General features: G+C 36.5%; 1 protein-coding gene across 11 annotated transcripts in view; it reads left to right on the forward strand.

Moving 5' to 3' along the window:
* The first annotated feature begins 212 nt into the window (after window positions 1-212).
* Window positions 213-21,919, forward strand: part of LOC118262667 (protein tramtrack, alpha isoform-like) — a 31,108-nt gene continuing 9,401 nt past the window's right edge. For 2 of the 11 annotated variants that reach the window (XM_050697468.1, XM_050697476.1), the window contains exons 1-2: window positions 12,746-12,872; window positions 14,245-15,321. In XM_050697468.1, the coding sequence (XP_050553425.1) occupies window positions 14,472-15,321 (850 nt within the window). In that variant the 5' untranslated portion in view covers window positions 12,746-12,872; window positions 14,245-14,471. Of the gene's footprint in view, window positions 366-9,884; window positions 10,349-10,947; window positions 11,205-12,745; window positions 12,962-14,244; window positions 15,322-16,192; window positions 21,863-21,919 lie in introns of those variants that run through there. The other 9 variants (XM_050697472.1, XM_050697473.1, XM_050697471.1 and 6 more) reach the window with 9 other exon arrangements.

Genomic DNA, 21,919 nt, shown 5'->3' on the forward strand with positions numbered 1-21,919 from the left:
GTCTGGAGCTATTGTAACAACGTAACAAGTAATAGCAATTTTCTCGTTGGCCGCGCTCACGTCATATGTCATGAGCTGACGGTGTCATCAGCAGTAGTCACCTATTATAAAATTTTCCTGCGCGCTCGTGTGTGAGGGAGGCGACACGGCGGGGCGGGGGTGGTGCGCGGGCTCGGGGGGTGCGGGGCGCGCTCAAGGCGCAGAGGGCGCGGCGGCCGGTGCGCACCCGCCGGGGCCTCTCGATCACCGCCCGCGCAGCCGCTGATTCGCCTGCAACGACGCACGGCGTCGTCGCGAGGGCAAATCTCTGGGGGATTTTCATCGTTTACTTGACATCATCTCGTTCAGTCTTGAGTATTGCTAAGGTAGGTACTACACCACACATCTATGGCGTTGATTAATAAATTATTGGTAGCCTTGAATTCCCTTCGAAACATCTCGAATAGGCCGGCACCGTGAAGCCCTTTCTCTAATTAAAAATTCCTACTTTTACGATATGCGTATCGCTATAATATACCTGCTGAGAAGTAGGAAAAACTAACGGTGCAAAGAATGATGAGTGCGCCTTTCGGATGCACACGTGTGGGACGCGTTTGCGCAAGGCGACTCCCAAACCGCGGCCGCAGGCGGCCATCGGGGCCACGAGCGGACACCAGAGAAAGGTGGAATTCACGCAAGTCATGCGATACAATATAACACGGAATTTTGGTCATTTTATCTTGACAAAATGACATTTCTTCCATCTCAGTGCAACGACTTCTGTCTATTACTTAATGTTTACATAAGGTCTACTTAGGTCTCTGAAATACGTACATTAAAAGATCGACACGGTATGAAGTTACGGACAAACGGTGATAATATTGAATTTACCATTCTGGGCAAAGGGCAAAAAGAAACTGTAATTTAGGTTACTAATTAAATAAACCAGCAACTATCTAGGTAAAAGACTGCAGATAGCCGTTTAAGCAAAAAGCTTACTTCCACAGATCTAGTATTTAGTAAATAGGTACCCATAAACCATTCAATACCGAACTACGTAGGATTTATAAATATGTAACAAGTGTAGAAGGAAGTTGCTGGGATATAGCACGGGTGGCTTGCTCGCTGCCCGGCCGAGGCGGTGGCCGATGGCTGGTGCCGTGGAGCCCGCCAACTGTTTACACGTGGAGAAGGCTTGCGCAACGCTTGCCTGCCTCCGCGCAACGTTACTTTCCTTACGGTCACTACCCTTCACGGAGGGACATTCAACACTCATTCAATGCCGACGTCAAATTTCAATCTATGCGTTGGAATTTAAACGGAATATTATAATTCGAAGCATTGTTTGCAAATAGGACACGAGTTTTACCACTTAGATTAGAATGACATATTTTTATGGATAGAACAAATAGATACCTTGGTCTTGCCAATGATTAAATCTATCTTTACCGATTATAAAAAGATACACGAGATCGTCAAATAGATATTTCTATAAGTATTGGGGGTGATAATAAATACACGCCCATAACGTGAAGGTCGCGATTATCATACAATGGCAACGAACCGATCTGTATGTCGGTGCGACGTCGCACGGTGACAGAATGGTTGTTATGCAACTTATTCAAATTTATACTAAGCTTCTTGTTAGCTTCACTTTTTGTACAGCTCTACAGTTATTTGATTAAAATAGTGAAAGAATATCGCGTTTTAACAGTTCTACACGAGTAGAACATAGAGAAAATAAGTACAATGATATCATTTTAAACAATGAGCATTTGTACACCGTAAGCTTGGGCACTTATCGTGGATAAGAACTATGAAGTGTTCATGTACGAACATGAAACGCTATAGTAAAAAGCTATAATAGAAAAATAGTATCGATCGGAGACATGCGACAGAAATCGCTCCACATAGACAGAAACACGTTGTAAATTGTAATGCAATATTGTAGTGCTCGGCTTTAAACCGATCAGTTTCCTGCTGATTTAGGAGTCAAAGTTCCAAGAGTTAACATAAATACACCTTATCTTATAATCCAACATAAGTAAGTACGTACTTACATCAATTAGAATAGTTAGCTAGTTAATCAATTAAGTAGGTATTTGAAAAACAACATGCAAATTGATTAGATACTTTCAATTAATAAATAGTATTTGCTTGTATTACTACTACTACAAATCGTAATACTTACATACCGATAAAGGCAGAAGAATAGTTAATTTAAGCACTATAAAATAAGTAGTAATTGCATATGAAGTCATTAGTATTTACGTATTTACTAGGCCGTTACCTATCCATGTTCCATTGAGAGCTGTTACACTACCTGAGAGGTGGATCTCTTCCGGGCATTAAGACGGAAATTTTGTCCCAAAATCCAAATTATAAAAATCACCGATACGCGTGTCGCTGCGTGGGTCGTTGACCCCTGTGGAACCACCCTGATTTCACATCGTTCGTCCCTTTCTAACGTGTGTATGATTACTATTGCTGAACTGTTCACTCCGCTCATTCTCACGTGCGCGCACGCTGCACTATGTCGCACGAGGCGCCTATCAAAAAGTTCTACTTATGTCTAGGATAGATTTTCAAATTTTAAAAATAATATTTCTACCTCCAATTTTTATAGGTTGCATTTTTTAAATAACTCGATCAATGGCATTTTGTTGAAGTTCCTCTGCAGGATTTGTGTTGGTATTCGACATTACCTCGTATGCCTGTAAGTTTTGTCTAGTTAGGTACCTATGGCTAATTGGAAAGTGTAAAATATCTTTCTTTACTGTACTTTTTACTTCATTTTTAATTTCCTTTGGATTTTGTTTATTAAGTTTGACCTTTATGGTAAAATTCAGTTTCTTTGATGGTAGGACTCCCTTATCTCCATAAGAAAAAATATACTTGTTTTTTTAAGGGGGGAAAATCATGTAATGACTTCTCTCGCCTTGGGCGAGGCGAGAGGGACTGTCAGACTCTTACTGATTAAAAACCACCCCGTTCTTACTCCTGCTTTTTGAGCCGAAGCCCCGGTAAACCCGCTACAAATTATACTTAGAGTTATGTTCTTGTTCTTGTGCGAAGGTATAATATATACCGTGAAAGTGTTAAAGTGTGTTAAAGAAAGACTATGATGGTCCCTATATAACAAAGTCAATACACGGATACATACATATATAAACTCCTGGAAAAGATAGCTAGCATGTAGCGACGGACCCATAGGAACAAGATACTTACCTCAACCTCCTTGAAAAGTCAAGAATGAGGTATTCCTTGGGTACCTGTCAGGACTAACCCGGAAGTACGGTAAAGAGGTGTTCAATCTCAAGTAACTTTGAACAAATATAAATATTCTGTTATTTCTTGCTCGTCCGATAATATGATACGATTTTCAATGATCAATCATCAGGAAGCTTTATCATCATCATCTTACCTACCTTAAGTACTAATTCGGTTTTCGCATGTAGTTTAGATCCTTAATAACAAGATTGTTCCAAAGATTAAATATGAATGGCTCTACCATGCTTGGCCAACGCAAGTAAAATAAATTGTATGTGAGTAAAATTAAATATAATAGAGCAGAATAAACACATTAGTGAATGTGAAAAGGTTTCAAAATTTGCTTGTTATCATCTAAATATTTTTAATTTGGGTACAGAAAGGCTCCGTGAACGTATTTTATACCGCTACGTAGCCGTAGCAGTCCCGGTTCAATTTGGCCAACTTTTATAACTAACTTAACGTTAATTTCATATTCAAGTTAAACTTAGCTGAGAACAATCAAAATAAAAGCAATTATAAAGATAACATCGTTCTCTCCTAAGGCACATTGTTCTGTATTCATTTTGACGTAGCAGGTAGCACTTACTTACCTACCACTGTATTTCACGTGGACAGGTGCTTACACTCATTTCCAAAAAGTTGAGCCTAGAAGCAGTCGTATAGATAGGTACTTACAAGATGAATTGCTTAAATAACGTTACTTACATTTATGAATTTAAGGAAAATCTACGAGTAGTAGATGGATCAAATGCGATAGGATTATCACATACATTGGGTATCTGATCTGATATGGAGCAACTAACTAGGTGAAGTGGTAACTGTTGCGAGCTGAAGTATTCCTTGACAGTTATAAGTTTTAGGGATCTTATCGGGATCCTAGGTGGTGATTACATATTTAATATTTTTTATTTAGGTAAAACGGTAACAACTAATCGTAGTTAGTGTTCCAAAATAAGTCTATTTTTAATTTGCCTTGATTGGCTTTCGGTTTCCTTGACTTAGTTCTCTCAATATACTTACTACTTAAACTACATGCAATATTCAGCTAAACTGCTATAGCCTACATTAGCAACTATTGGGTGAGTTTAGGTTGAATTTATTTTGGATTTATATAGAGCCGTATTCGTACTGTTTTTGTTTAAGGTTGTGTTCAGGTGCCTAAACGAAGTCGGAGCGAATGATGATTCACGTTCAAGTCTATCGTTGTACATTGACGGCAGAGCTATTTTTCTTTGATTATCGTGTTCTAACAAAATGATGCGCAAAGTTTGCGCTACACGGGTAGAGTCTCGTAATAAATGAGGTAGGTAGGCGTTCGTCGCCTCTCAAGGTCTCACGGCACGATGGTGGTGGCGGAGATTATCTCTATTTACATGTTCGTAGGTAACTATGTAGACGACAACAGTACGAGCCCGGCTAGACCGACACCTTGTATCACTATTGTGCATCGCTTCGCACGACTATGACTCGGAACCTTTGATCAAAACGCCGAATCGTAAAATAACGATAAAGTTGTTACATACTAAAATCAAATGGCGCACTCGCCTATAGCTGCTCATGTATTTACTAGAGAAATTAAGGTTTCTTACGGTTACAGCTTTAACAGACTAAGAATTGTGAATTCATCAATATACGCGAAAGTCATATAAAATCTAAGAGAAATGAATGCCGTTGTCTAGTTTTACAACATCATGAAACATTGTGTGGATTAATAGTGAGTGTACTCTTCCACGAGCTATAGACAGGATTTGCAGTTTCTAAACTGTTTACAAATCATATTTGGTTTATGTTCTATCTGAACACTCGGGTATTGATGAGCCCAGGTGATTGTATTGTAGATATTACCCAGTGTTCGTTCGAAGAATACTTACAAGGGTTGTGATATGATGAAACGTTTTTTAGGTAAAATAAAATCTAGGAAGATTTTTTAGGTAAAATAAACAAGGAAGAATAGACCACTGTCTATAAATCTGTAAATACACTTATCAATATTTGTGTATCACTTGCTTACGATAAATATGTACGGTACGTTATTATGGAGAAGTATTAAATTGTAAAGCAAGAAACGTAACTAAACAGGGTAACTTTGCATAATATCAGTAATGCTAGCTGTTAGTATTTTACATTGATGGCGGCGGCAAGTGGGAGCAATCCTCCGAAGCGCTGACCTTGCGGCGTGGGAGCCGCGCTAGAAATCGGCCCCGTGCGCTTACGCAATCTCAACCACTCGGGCGCGCGCGCGCCTCCGCGTCCACACCACTGCGCCGCGCGACACGCTCGCTGCGCGCAGCGCGCCCAGCCTCAACGCGCCCGATTATCTCTCCACTATATTATCCTCCTAACAACGAGGCCTATGAACATCACGACTGTATTTGATATTTAACATAGTAGTAATTGCTATACTGTTCTTCATATTTAAACAAAACATTTTGATGGCTACCTTACATAACACCATTGAAAATACAGATTCATTGGCGTAAATATATAACACATTTTTGGTATTTTTAACTTCGATAAATCATAATCAAATAAAAAATATGATTCCTCTAATTCTAGCTACCCCATTCAGTAAGAGTTTCAAAGAAGGAGGCGCTGGCGCTGCGTGTACCGGATGTTATTTAGGGTTAATTGATTCACCGCCAAAATTTGAGCTTTCGTGAGATGGAATTAGTGATGAGCCGCGTAGTAACGGGACATCGCTCGCTAACGGCTGCTGTTGATGCTTCGCACCACGCGCCTACTGCGGACCATGCGGATGGTTCGGATTGATCATTTCATTTAGAGATGTTGTCGTACTCACTCCCAATTTAACTGACTATGTAGGGACCACGACAAGGATAGCATGTGTATAATTAAGAAGTAAAAAGGAATGAATGTATGAGTGCGCGTACACTGGTCACAAATATCAGATTCTAGGCAGACCGCTACAGTGCGCATCGACAGGTGTCTCCGATTGTGCGAATGCTGCCCGATAAACTGTGAGAAGACGTTGCTTATCATCATAAATGATAATGTCGGAATTCACCATGTTTACTATCGATAAAATTGGGCAATCAATTCGACAAAAATTCAGTACTTATTGAGTCGTTTGGTAAAACGAAAGCATATTAATGTAAGAATCAATTAATATTCAATTAGGAACTAGAATGACGTGCTCATAAAGACAGGTAATCGTTTATATATTAATGTACTCATTGAAATAATAGTTATGACACTATTATCAAGACAATAATGATGTAACTGTGATAGCAAACACCGTTAAACTCGTGATGACTAATTCAATATTACTATTTTCGTAACTTTTATTCGTAGTTCGCTTAATGTAATTTCACAAGAAATATAAATTACCAATGAATTACATGAGAAATTAAGTTCAAGCAAAGAGTTTTGCAATCTCACCCACTAGCCCTTCTCAGAAATGGGAGTTGGCCGGCAGGAATCAGCCGCTCCCTTCGCGCCGTTGACACATATGCCAAGAATTCATTGATTTCAAATATGAGTAACAACAATGTTATTCGATCGGGATTTATTTGTAAATAGGAACATGCTATATAGTCTGTATAATGTACAATGAATTGTTGAAACCATACATTTTATTGTTTCCGCGGAGTAGAAGAGCTTGAATTGAAGCAAGCAAGAATAACTTTAAAAACGGTGTAGTACATGTACATGTACCTATTTTTATATTATAAAACCTGTAAAAATCTATAGAATATAAACAATTTATCCAATCTGCAAGCCAGCTATTGAGGATATGTCATAAAAAATATATTAGGTAAGTACCTGCATCTAAACATGAGACATAGTCATACTTTTTTGGAAGCTTTTGGAATTCGGAAAAGCCCATAGATTTTTGTCATTACTACAGTACCTAGTAAACCATCTGATTCAAGCTAGATAGACAACTGCAGCCAGCTAGGGTTGGCAAGTACGTATAACGTAAAGAATATGATTATAGGGACATCACGCTACATCCGTAACTTGGACAGATTCGTCTGGTCACTGCAGTGGTGCTGCCGTGAGATATCTAACAGTACACGGCGAAAATTGAGCGTCCGAATCGAGTCATTGAACCGAAACCCGACCGTTAGACGCACCGATTCTAGCAGGACGGGCCCTTCTATCTACACCTACTTACTAAAGCACAAGCATATTGGGAAACCAAAAATGCATCTCAACTTTATGCTCCTCCTCCGATACATACAGCAAAATAAGTAAGAATGTTCATAAGACTTTAATTTGATTTGGAAATGATAGATTGACATGGGATATGTCTAGTGATTGTGTAGATCTAGTAACAAAGAGTATTGGTATACTACAGGCATTAACTAATAAAAAGAAATGAGATTAAATAGACTTATAAGAGGTTAAGGTTTCATGAAAATTATTTTATTGCTACGTAGTTTTCTCTCGCGCGATAAACTGCAGACGGAATAATCCTGGGGAAATGTAGGCAACTAAGAAAGATGTCATGTTGTTTCTATGCAGTTGAATAGCTCATGAAAGACGATATCCCAGCCCATAGTAAATGAGGCTGTCGACAATATGCACACACGTCTCTGTTAGAAAGCCGAAGGATTTCTTTTTGTTCGTAGCTTTTACCACTCTCGTAGTTTAAACAGTTAACGTCGACCGTTCTTCGCGAGCCGTTACAGTAAAATCTGCTTATTCATTGGACACTCGAAGATCCAAAGTTGAGAAAAGAGACTATTATTTTGATTTAAAACATACACATTTGATATGCTTTAACAGCACCTGTACGGAGGTGCGTACAACGCACACTACGTAGGGTTTGCTGTAAGCTATAGGATAACAGGTATAAACTAAGTTCCACTAAATGTGGCATGCCTAGTTATTAAAAAAGCATCCCGTAACTCTCATAAGAATCTCTACAATTTATATCGGACGTCTATGTACGTAGCTATGGACTAGAAAAATAGTAAGTAATTTTAGAATAACATTACAACGTTCAGGTAATTAAAGTATAAAAAGAATAAAGCATTTAACGGTTGTAGGTACAATAAATGTTATAATCTTCTTTTAATTTGCATAATAGGTATGCGTGTGAAAACAACGCGGATTTTTTATTCACTGAAGCTATTTGGGTGGCAAAACGAACCTTTATTCCAGGGCGTGTTTGTTATTAGAGGGAAAGTGTGTTGGCAAGCTTTTATGCATCAGCCGGGCCGCCTGAAAACTGGGTCAGCTGGCTGTAAGGACTTCAGCTAACACGGGCACGATGACCTAGGTCAGGTCACTGCTGAATTATAGCTCTCGCTCCGTCCAATCGATACGACCAAGTTTACAGCGGCAGGTGTGCTAATTCTGTCATAATAATGTTTTGTGCGAATCAAAATAGTACTCGTCGTGTATATCGGAAGTATTATGTTGAACCGACTAAAGATGGGTAAACAATTATGATACTGCGATGCGAACGTTTGTTACGAACGCGAACTAATTTATCGTTTATTCTACTTTCATATTTTTAATTTTATTTCTATTTTTATGTATAGGCAGTACGCTTTTAATATTGCGGTATGTATCTTCCTAGATTTATACACCTATATATAATTATGATAACTATAAACCCTATTTGTATTCCAATCTTTTCTATGATCGGTAAATAACAGAATTCATAACATTCAGAAACTTTTTGGATTTTATTAAAAAAAAAAAAATACACACTGCTTACACGAACGACATTGTTAAGACACGATCATGAATCACAAATGTCAGCGTAATTATATCAGTTCAAAACATCCATTGCTGAACGTGAGCCTCTGTAAACCTCGCCTCGCGCCTCGGTGAGAACTACACTGTGAACAGCATGAAGGTTTCAATATTACATTCATTTTGCAAATGTAACTTTAATTGTTTGTAGTTTTGATTTCAATTTTAATTACATCAATCCAAAAATAACGCAGCCAGTTAATAAATGTTTCAACTAACAGAGTGATAATTATTTCTACATAAAAAAATACCACAGGTATGTAAGGGTGCAAAGGAAATCATTGGCTTTGGTATTTTTATACAAAAGTTTCTGGGTTCGCGCCAAAAATCATAGAATCCAAACGTTCAGTTCAGAGTTACGTGACGTAGGATACAGAACGCATTGCTTTTAGGCTATCACGATTTAGGTCATGTGGTACTTAGGCTTGAAATAGGATACTTATGTATGACAATTTGAATGATACAGATAGACATTGTTGACACACCTATAGTTGTGTACAATACACCCACTATGTGTGGATATTGTCGGATCTGTCCACGCAAGGGGGGTGTCATTAACAGATAACGATAAAATAAATGTACAAACTACGGAATACACTTACCACCAATATATGCCGAGTAAGTTTTAGTTTTAATGTTATTAAATTATTTTAATTTTCCCTTAATAAAAAGGGTATAAAGTGTAAGTTAATCAGCATTATTTTAAAGGAGAATAAAAATAATGGAGATTTAGCATCCTTCGTCCTTAAAATCCTTCGCTTGCTCGAAGTGGAATATTGCAGTCAGGAATCAGTGTTCGTGTTTTCCACGATTCACTTTTGAAACTTTCTAACCCTGTGCCGGAGTGTAGCGGTAGGGAGGGGCGCGCGCGGGTGCCAGAGAGAGGGTACCGACCTCATTGCCCATTGCCACTCCTCCCGCCGAGGCGGCAGGCCATTTTTATTAAAAACACTTCCGAGTAACATCGCGCGCGGATTTTTTTTTTCATGTCCTGAAATTCTTCCTTTTATCGTTAAAAACTACAAAAAATACGTCAAGTGGTAGATTGCTCAATAAAATAAACAGTTTTATAATTTTGAACCTTCAGTAAATATAAAAAAAATATTGGTGTTTGTTCAAGTGAATTTGAAACTTAAAAAATACAAGTGCGCCCTGCGATCTATTTTCCGTGCGGACTCGGGTTGGTTCGGTTGCGAAAAGTGGCGGCATTCGGCCATCATCGGCGGCGCTCGCCGCGCAGAGGGCGTCCATCCAACCCCGCTCGTGTGTGGGACAGAGACAGAGAACACTGCTGACATGGCGACAACACGAATGGATTGATGTTTTTCACGTGGAAAACTCATCCCTTGAATGTATCCATACAAAGGTTGGTTGATAAAACAAATACCATGTATATAAATCTATAACACCTCATTCATAATGTATTTTTTGGGTTAAAATTAACCCTCATTATTTTAATGCAAGCTAGAATCGATTGATTAAGTTTAGGACTAATGGTTATGTATGTATGTCTACTTTAAACATGTATAATTTAGACTGTAGGAATCTGCACCCACTTATTTGTTTTATTTATATATCGCCTCGTATCAGGATAGCAAAGATTTGTTTCTAAAAAAGAAGGAATTGATTTAAATTAATTTACAATGGAAAATAGACAGAAAAAATAAGTCAGTATTGTTGTTTAACCTAGCCGGGGTACCTACCGGCATCGTCCCCGTTTTGATTCCGGATCTAAAGGTTCTAATATATTTATTAAGTCATCCTTATAGAATAATATACCACACGCATATAAAAAGTCATAAGTAGATGCAGTACACTGGCAAGTAACTACGTATCCTGATGGGGATGATGTTCCTCCCAAGAGCAAATCAATAAATTTCAATAAATCAATATTTTACCGTGCACCCTGCGCTGAATATATCCGCTGCCGCCATTTCGATGATGACGGCGTATTTTTTGTGAGAGATATTCGAGTCGCGGAGCGAGTCGGTGTTCGTCGCGCGGGGTTGCGGGCTGCGGCCGTCAGTCGTCGGGTGAGCGGGGTGCGACGTAAACGCGGACTCGGACTATGGCGGAAGGGCTGGTCCTCATTCCCATAAAAGGGTCGAGTTGATTGTGGTGCAGATACGTGTGGTACGTTCCCTTATGTTAGTGCAGTGATATAATTATTCTCAAACGGTGCTTATCTCGACGTATCGGTTGAATTAATGTGGATATCGGAGGTAATAATGCCATTGTGATGACGTAATGTAACGCGCTCGACTGGGTGCGTAGTAATAATTCGAGCGCTCGTTTATACCGCGATAACGTTTGTGGTCAGCACCTGTGGATGTGGAGCAAATGTTCGTGTTTTTGTAGCTCTAAAATAAATTCGAGACCGTTCCAATTGGAATCTAATTGGAATGAATGCAGGTCTAGATATTTTCAACGATTTTCGTTGTCATACCGCTGATATATCAGCATCATGATTTAATATTTGGTGTGTAGCATGGCTGCAATGAACGATAGCTTACAATTTAGTTTCCTACTGCAGTGCGCTCGCCGACGCGATGCACAGGCTCCCCACGCCGCTAGACTATAGACGCCCTCGATTTTTTTAACCTTGATTGAATTGTGTAGCTATTGGTGTCGTTCACAACCTAGCAAAAATTAATGAATGTGGTATCTGGTGTCCCTATGATAACGAAATGTAATTTAATTACGATATTTTATCTCTTTTTTGTAATTGGTCGTCAATTATCGTGTAATATGACTTTTATACCTATACCTTTACATAGTATTTTGATTCTATTTACTGTTATTTTATAAAACAATCTGAAAGTACATAATTGACTAAAATAAATAAAAAGCGTTTAGTTTATCCAACGTGTTACGTTTAACCAATCACAGGAAGTGAAAGACACAATAGAAACACATTCATGTACTTGTTTACTTATTATTTGAACGAATGATATTAAATTTGTATTTTTTGATGCTTAATACATGTTAGTTATGTCCTGTAAGAAATACACGAAAGGGCTCACATATGATTCGTACCTAAACGTCACACAATCTCCACTAGGTATAATTAGCTCGGTATTTAGAAATATTTCTAATATTTACCTATACTACAAAATGAAAAAAAAAACAAATGAATTCTTTACAATATAAATAAACGGTTCGTGTAATAGAAATAGAAATACAGAATAATAATAATGCGGTGTTTTAGGTTAGAATAAACTGTAGCTAAGTAGCTGGATAAGTACCACGGTACATATTGCGTGAATAGCCTAGGAGGATAATAGCGTGACAGAAGCAAGCACAAGTGTGCACAAGTACTGTAATCAGTAATCACATAAGCAATGTACCTAATTACTTGTAACAGACACGAAAGGAGAGAAATCAAAACGATCCTCGACTTTCTGTTTTACTTAAAGTGTAATTTATGACCATACAAACACAATATAGTGTTTGCTGTAACTGTGTGTAAGACTGTAACCATTGTACATCATTGTACAACATTTCGTTCTCCTGTTACAGGTTCCCTGCGCCCGACACAAAACTGCACTAAACACTATGAAACATACAAATTGAAAATGGCTTTTAATACATATTAATTATCCTGTAAGAAATACACGAATAGGTGCTCCCTGCGCATATGATTCGTACCTAAACGTCACACAATCTCTTCAGGATGATACGGCGTATTTAGAATATTTACCTATAGACAAAATGAAAAAAAAATCAAATGAATTGTTACAATATAGCGAGTCGGTGTTCGTCGCGCGGGGTTGCGGGCTTCAGTCGTCGGGTGAGCGGGGTGCGACGTAAACGCGGACTCGGACTATGGCGGAAGGGCTGGTCCTCATTCCCATAAAAGGGTCGAGTTGATTGTGGTGCAGATACGTGTGGTACGTTCCCTTATGTTAGTGCAGTGATATAATTATTCTCAAACGGTGCTTATCTCGACGTATCGGTTGAATTAATGTGGATATCGGAGGTAATAATGCCATTGTGATGACGTAATGTAACGCGCTCGACTGGGTGCGTAGTAATAATTCGAGCGCTCGTTTATACCGCGATAACGTTTGTGGTCAGCACCTGTGGATGTGGAGCAAATGTTCGTGTTTTTGTAGCTCTAAAATAAATTCGAGACCGTTCCAATTGGAATCTAATTGGAATTAATGCAGGTCTAGATATTTTCAACGAATACCGCTGATATATCAGCATCATGATTTAATATTTGGTGTGTAGCATGGCTGCAATGAACGATAGCTTACAATTTAGTTTCCTACTGCAGTGCGCTCGCCGACGCGATGCACAGGCTCCCCACGCCGCTAGACTATAGACGCCCTCGATTTTTTTAACCTTGATTGAATTGTGTAGCTATTGGTGTCGTTCACAACCTAGCAAAAATTAATGAATGTGGTATCTGGTGTCCCTATGATAACGAAATGTAATTTAATTACGATATTTTATCTCTTTTTTGTAATTGGTCGTCAATTATCGTGTAATATGGCCTTTTAGACCTATACCTTTACATAGTATTTTGATTCTATTTACTGTTATTTTATAAAACAATCTGAAAGTACATAATTGACTAAAATAAATAAAAAGCGTTTAGTTTATCCAACGTGTTACGTTTAACCAATCACAGGAAGTGAAAGACACAATAGAAACACATTCATGTACTTGTTTACTTATTATTTGAACGAATGATATTAAATTTGTATTTTTTGATGCTTAATACATATTAATTATGTCCTGTAAGAAATACACGAAAGGGCTCACATATGATTCGTACCTAAACGTCACACAATCTCTTCTAGGTTCTTGTATTTGCTCGGTATTTAGAAATATTTCTAATAGTTACCTATAGTACAAAATGAAAAAAAAAACAAATGAATTCTTTACAATATAAATAAACTGTTCGTGCTTTCAATAGAAATAGAAATACAGAATAATAATAATGCGGTGTTATAGGTTAGAATAAACTGTAGCTAAGTAGCTGGATAAGTACCACGGTACATATTGCGTGAATAGCCTAGGAGGATAATAGCGTGACAGAAGCAAGCACAAGTGTGCACAAGTACTGTAATCAGTAATCACATAAGCAATGTACCTAATTACTTGTAACAGACACGAAAGGAGAGAAATCAAAACGATCCTCGACTTTCTGTTTTACTTAAAGTGTAATTTATGACCATACAAACACAATATAGTGTTTGCTGTAACTATGTAAGAGCGTACATCATTGTACAACATTTCGTTCTCCTGTTACAGGTTCCCTGCGCCCGACACAAAACTGCACTAAACACTATGAAACATACAAATTGAAAATGGCTTTTAAAAAGTAAACATTATCTATTGTTGACGTTTTGTTGTATTGTTCATGGAACAAGAGAGAATACTTATGTATACATGATTGAATAGTTGTTGGTAAAATTATATTTTAAGCCTCGACTGGCAGAAATCATATCTTCCAAAGAAGAATATATACAAAAGCAAAAATGGCTACGCAGAGGTTTTGTTTGCGGTGGAACAACCACCAGTCTAATATGTTGTCTGTGTTCGATCAGCTACTGCACGCTGAGACCTTCACCGATGTTACACTTGCCGTCGACGGTCAGCTACTGAAGGCACACAAGATGGTCCTGTCGGCCTGCAGTCCTTACTTCCAAGCTCTCTTCGTGAACCACCAGGAGAAACATCCCATTGTTATATTGAAGGACGTTCCGTATTCGGACATGAAGAGTTTACTCGATTTCATGTACAGGGGTGAAGTAAGCGTAGACCAGGAGCGACTGACGGCTTTCTTAAAAGTAGCCGAGAGCTTAAGAATAAAAGGACTTACAGAAGTAAATGAGGAGAAGTGCGATATTCCAGCTTTGACTAACTCGTTAATACAGCAACAGTCGAATGCGCACACACCTCCTCCTCAACTACACAGAATACATCCATACATGCATCAGAAAAGGCCAGCATCGGGTATGCCAAGTGGAGGAGCACCTCCCAACTTATTAATGCCTTTATTGGGTAATGCGTTGATGCAGCCTAAACGAAAACGAGGTCGGCCTAGAAAACTCAGTGGAAGTTCAAGTGATGCTTTAAACACAGCCGCTAGTCCTCCCGGAGAGTTTGCCCCGGAGCCTGCCTCTCACGGATCATCGAACCGTCCAGGCGACCAACTGATTAGAGGTTCTCCAGAGATGTTGGAAGTTAAAATGTCCATGGATAGCTTTAACACCGAAGACGGGGCTACGTCAGGGGGCGAAGAAGCAGGTGAAGCACTACTCATTGACGAAGGTGACGACGCGCAATCGACAGAGGCACCCACTGGCAAGGACTCCGAGTCTGCAGGTATGTGACATCTCTACAAACTGTTACATTTCAGCTCCGTCGGTAGAAAGTAATTTGTTTATGAAGAATTCATATCTAAATTAAATATTGTTTTACTCTCCAAATACATTTTACCGAATATGTTAATGTGTAGAATTCCGAACTGTACAAAAAGTCGCGCCATAAGTTAATGAAAATGTTGTTGTTTATACTCGCTTACTATTTGTAAATACCTGTTTTAATCTTCCTTTCCAAATATCTAACAATTTTATAAAAGTAACATTTTATTTAAAAGGGAAAAGCTAATGGGATATAAGCTTTGATGTTAGGAAACAATAAGTGAAAAGTGAAGTGTATTACAAAATGCCTACTTTATATTATTTAATAATATTTAAACTTTATTGAAAAGGGGTAAGTGATTATCTATGAAATTTTTTGACGTATACGAGTAACAGATGCTTATTTTCTTCTATAAATCGACAATTTTAACTATTGCTTGCTTTTCTGCTTTTGGGGAGAGCTATTAGAGGAATGGCCAGGGGCAAACTCGGTGTGGTACTTAATGGTTTGATTGATAATTTCTTTCTTTAAAACTTCTTCGAGTAAACATATATTTTATATTACGAATAAGAAAAGGGAACACAAACAAGGCTTATTCCCAATAGCTTTCCTTGGTACTAAAGCAATTGGAAATATTCTGGTAGCTTTCAATTCAACGTAAACTTAAACATAGGTTCGTATCACAACAATTGTATTTAAATCAGTAATTCCGAGTAAAATTACAATATTTTGTTTTACTAAAATATTTCCAATTACGATGTCGAGTAAAATGAATACAAATTATTTTATTTCATAAATTTCGCATACATTGAGACCTGAAAAAACTTTTCAGATCCCGATAAACCGCAAAAAGAAGAAATACAACAAAACTTTACGACAAACGGGCCTGTGCTTTCCATAGAGAACGGATCGATTAAACAAGAACCAGCCGCTGAACTAAACGACGGTTATAATGAACCAATCGAATATAAATATAATCCTGATAGAAGCCGCGACAATTCTAATTCCCAAGACGGTCCTATTAAAGACACAGAAGATAAAAACAGACTAGGTCGTAACTTAAAGCCAAAGAATAGTAAAAAATTACTACCCCAAATGTCCAAAATTAGAGCTCGAAACTTGTTCAATCAACTTTCCGGGTTATCCAGTTTGAATCCCGCGCTGAATACGTTCGACAAATTCCCACCAGACCCGGTTCTGATGCCAGCTCTCGCCACACAGCTGTTTGCCGCTGAGTTAGAGCAAAATAACCTCAACTTGGCTAACAACGAAGTATCCGATTTAGCACAGACCAACTGGGAACATCGCATATTTCCCTCTCCTATAAGGAAGGCCAATATGGGTAGCGTGGGCAACTACCACGAGGAAACAAACGAGTCTGTGAGAGATTACTGCATCAAGGAAGGGGAGAATGTGTTCAGATGTAAAATATGCGCGAGAGTCTATACACATATAAGTAATTTCTGTAGGCACTACGTTACTTCTCACAAGAAAGATGTTAAAGTTTTCCCGTGTCCCATCTGCTTCAAAGAGTTCACTCGAAAAGACAACATGATCGCTCATCTCAAGATCATTCACAAAAATCAGCCCAATGCTAACGAGCAAATGGCCAAGCAGGAGTCTTAGAGCCGCCGCCGGCAACACTCAGTAGTTCTCTTTGTCGCAGATGTATTGAGATCTGATTAGCCAGAGTAGACTTTATTCATGTTATACGTTATTTAACTTAAAATTTGGATTTTCAATAGTTTATAAAATGTAGATTGCGTATTGAGTAAGCGTTCGAGCTCTAAGTTTCATACTTGCATACTGTATGTCAATAAGTTTGTTGATATTAAGCGACGCCAGTCGTTTGTTGTTAATATTTATCTATTTATTTATTGTTCCATTTGTTTCTCAGAGTGCTAACTTCAAAGAGATTTATAAAATTTTCTATGATTTACTTGTTATTTTGCACTTAACTTGTTACTTAATTTTATTAGTTACAACATTTTCAGGGTACAAAATAACTACTCATGGTGATCGTAAATTCGAAAGTAGTGTAATTGTTTACGTGCTGAATATTAAATGCAATTCTCATTGAACTGAATTAGTTAGTTTAAGTTTAGTTAATATATTTATGATTAAAGCAATGGCATGGTCTTTTTGTAAATAGAGTCGTGTGCTAGGCGATGCGTCTGTTTGTCTGTCGCAGACAGTTAGGTACCTGCGTATCTCGAGAGGCTAATAAAAATGCCAAATGGACTCTTTACAAAAAGATTACAACAAGATGCCATTGCGTAAGTAGTAGCGGGAAAATGCATTTTCATTTAACTTGCCTTAATAGTGATCTTAGTTGTAGATGACGATTTGACTTCTTCGAAGTAAAACTCAACACAGGCTATGATTTTATTTTCTAGAATTTGTTAAGATTAATTTAAAATAGTTTATCAATGTTGAAATATTTGGTTGTAAATGTTATTGTACTATTCAAATATCTACTTATTTAAATCGCTTATATACACATAGTAAATACAATAAAACGTATAGGATAGTTGGCGCTACAGTATCCAGGGCGAAGTATTGTAGGACTTCTACAGGTTAAACGTTCAGTTCCTGATTATTCAACAGAGCCCCAAATCATTTAGATATTTTAATAAAAGTTTTCAATTCCTAACATTAAATATAATAGGATTATATTACTTTGTTAAATGATCAAATTATTTACTCATGTGAAATATCTATTTGTCAAAGACAATACAAGAAATACTGTAGCTAATGTATAAAGGTTATCACCGCGTACTGCGCCTGTTGTGGGCGCGCCTGCGACGCGGCCGTGCTGCCAACGGGAGCAGTCGCGGTGCCGTAACTGTATCACAAACACATCTACCTTATTCATATTTGAGTTACTATAAAGTAAAACAACTTAAAAACAAATGTAACATATATTATATATTTTAAAGGTTGATGTTTAAATTGTATATATTGAGAAGATACAACAAGGCGTTGTTGTTGAAGTGATCTTAGCAAGGTGCTTTGAATGAAGTTTATATGTAACTGGAATCATGAGATGATTTGTAAATTCTATTTTAGTAGAAAACAAAATGCCTTAAATTTAAAGTAAGGAACGGTACTTATAAAATTATTTACTTAGTTAAATTTAGAGGCAAAAGTAGTCTTCCATGTAATTATAGCGACACGTTTTCATATATTTCAATAATAACGAGAAAATTAAATTGTTTTAAATAATAATATTGTATAAAAAGAGTTTAGTAAGTATGGGTAGTAGTCTACTTCAGTAGGGACGTGCGTGTGAGTACGTCGTCGACCCAAACACCAAATTCTCCAATACAAACGTAGGTCCAGGGAACGCTTGCCTATTAGTGTGCCTTTACTTGTATATTCATAAGTTAATGTTTATCGACTACTAGACGACTAAGAAATTTCAAAAATGTTATGTATTATTTATTTTCATTATTCAGAGTTTACAATGTCTACTTTAAGAAGCTTCCTTAGGAATTTAGAAACCTTTTAGGCCCAAGTAGTTAATTAAAAGATGTAATTAAAATTAAGAATATATCATCTCATGTTTTCCATTTTGTTTGGAAATCGGAACAACTCGTGAATGTTATTTACAAAATGAATAAAAAAATTCGTGTAATTTTCGAGGCGTCGGGTCTTGATAATCAATATTAAGACTGCTAAAATTCATAAAAACGAATTTATTGTACCTACCTTTCATAAATCTTTATACGAAATTTACCTTGAACATTGATAGGTACTTAAAGAGGAAATTTAGACTTAATAATGGTGAGGCTATTATTGAACGAGTAAACAAATCACTTACATTTATGATAGTCAATTTAGCCAGTGCCTAAGCTTAACCCGTTCATTTGTGTGTACCTAGTAACCTTACTTGGACTACATTTTGTGTAATACATGTTATATGTATCTTGTTTTCTTTACCTTTATATTACACTCGAAAACATACGTTTCAAAGGAAATTGTATTTGAACTTATATTTATTGTCATCTCAATAATAAATAATTTTATTATTTGTTAATGTTATATCATAATTGGTGCTAAATTATACTTAAGAAAATGTCGCATGTGATGTGACATAAATGGATTGTCCCTAAATATACATATTTATATATTGTTTGTTGATATTGTTGTTTTAAAAAGCATGTATATTATAGTCGTTACATTATTTATCCGTTGACAAATTCTATCACGGGACTCTAAAACATTCACAATTGTCTATGCAAATGAAATGTTGTAATATTAGCAGTTCCAAATGAAACAAAATAATAAGGATATATTTACTCACAGATTATACGAAAACTTAAAGCAATATTTATGGAAGTTAATACAAGTACCTAATTATTGAAAGATAGCTTACTCGTGTATAAAGATTTTCTGGGTTTTGAACGATATCATAATTTTCATCTCATATAAATTACTTCCGAATAACTAGGTGTATCATAGAGTTTCAGTATAAATATATTTGCCTAGGGTTGTTTGAGGGATTGGTGAAGAAGATATAAATGTAGAGAAATATATTTATTTTTTTAATCTACAGGGTTGTATAACACACCTAAAGCGTGGTTATACTTATCGTGATCTTGTTTACACTATTATTTAATCGTTATACCTGCGACCACATATGAACAAATAGCCAATGCCAATTCGTCAAACAAAGTCATGATCGTTAAGTTGTTAACTTTCTCTCTCACAAAAGTTGTATTAAACCTACCGATAACGTTAATTATATCTTTACTTATAAAATTCACACGACAATTAAAATAATATTCTAGAGTTTAGCCAAATATTAAGCAAATCCATATTTTTTGTTATTTGCACTTAGACAATAGAGAATGCAAAGAGTAATGTTTAGATAAATTTAGAATTGAAAGTTACACGACATAGAATATTTGTTAATAAAAACAAAATACAATGGTATACAATAAGGTGTTAATTACTATTTTTAGAAACTTTAAAGAAAATAATAAAAGTTACAGCAAAACAACCAATATTTTAATGACACTTATTATTTTGTTTTGATTTGTTATTGTTATTTTATGTTCTCACCTGTTTTATTTTGTTTATTGTGAGGCGGCCGGGTCTGTCTGTGTACTGTGTACGACCTCGTGCCCATGTATGTATGAACTTCTTGTTACAACATTTGGCAACCACTGTGTATGGTGACATTTGATGTGTTGTCTTGCCGTTTGATAAATACTTCAATAATTAGTGACATGATTCGATTTATGTTTCCATGGTCTGTCACTCGTGATGTACGCAGCAACGACGACGAACACTAACGACTACAACATATTTAATTATTTTTATATTTAAATAGTAGCAAAGTAACAACACGGGTTATTAGTAAAGAGTAGATTAAAAGTTAAGTTATTTATAATATTATAGACATAAATAGTGTTGTTGACGAAGGAGTGACATTGGAACACTGTGTACAATGTTACAGAGAGGACTGAGCAGGTACGTTATCCTATGGACGCTACTCTCACGTTTCGTAGATGGTGTGGTTAGAGCTAGTTACGTTTAATGCTTTCTATGTTGCTCAAATTGATGCTCTGCAATGAACAAAGTATTGATTTGTTGGTCCAGTACAAATTGTTGCTTTTTATTTTTATTTATACCATACTCTTAGATATTTCTGATGCAATATTATCCAGATATTGATTAATGAGGCTAATTACATGTTCCTGATAATTTATCCAAACATGATTGTATCTCTCGGCTTATTGTTTTCTGTATGTCCGCATACAATATATTGGCAACTATTTTATGTCCTACATATATTGTCGTGTGCAACGAACGAAGCGCACGGCGGCTATGTTTAATGTTACTTTTCAACTATAAACCCACCTTATGTGATCTTAAGAACTAAGTTAACTGAAGTGTTATTTTTATAATTATGTACCTACTACTGAACTTGCCGAAATAGTTCCAAATGCAAACACTTGAGTCCTATTATGTCATAGTGAAATCTATTCTTTTTTGTTATTATTTTTTAATTTATTAATTTATGGTTATTTTAAAATAGTTTAAGCAGTTTGATTTTGCTACAAGTTCATCTTTTAATACATCAGATTTTCATTGAACACAATCACTGTTATCTTTTGAAAATTATTTGCTTAGTGAGTTTTAATTTATAGGACTGATGATTCAAATTTTGGTCAATATATATACACTTAGTACATATATTCCAAAATTGATATTATTTCACTTTTTCTAGTTTTAAATGTTTTATTTTGAATGCATCTCATGAACAAGTTTATTCTAAATTATTTATTTTGGATTGTTTCTTCTAAGTACTCTTGGTACGACTCGTATCACTCTATGGTTTACTTCACAAGCTGGCAGCTACCTACTATACGTTTTATAATCTATCTCGTAAACTTGTTTATGAAATGGTTTCATGAATCGTGGTTTTCATTTTAATCATGGTGTAATAAAATTTCGTCATTCAATTTGAACAAATAAAGTTAATATATTTTCAGTTTGTTTTTATTTTTATTTTCCTTATGTTTTTTCACCTTTATTCCATGTAACCTAC

The sequence above is a fragment of the Spodoptera frugiperda genome, chromosome 12, assembly GCF_023101765.2.
Source record: "Spodoptera frugiperda isolate SF20-4 chromosome 12, AGI-APGP_CSIRO_Sfru_2.0, whole genome shotgun sequence".
NCBI classification, from domain to species: Eukaryota; Metazoa; Arthropoda; class Insecta; order Lepidoptera; family Noctuidae; genus Spodoptera; species Spodoptera frugiperda.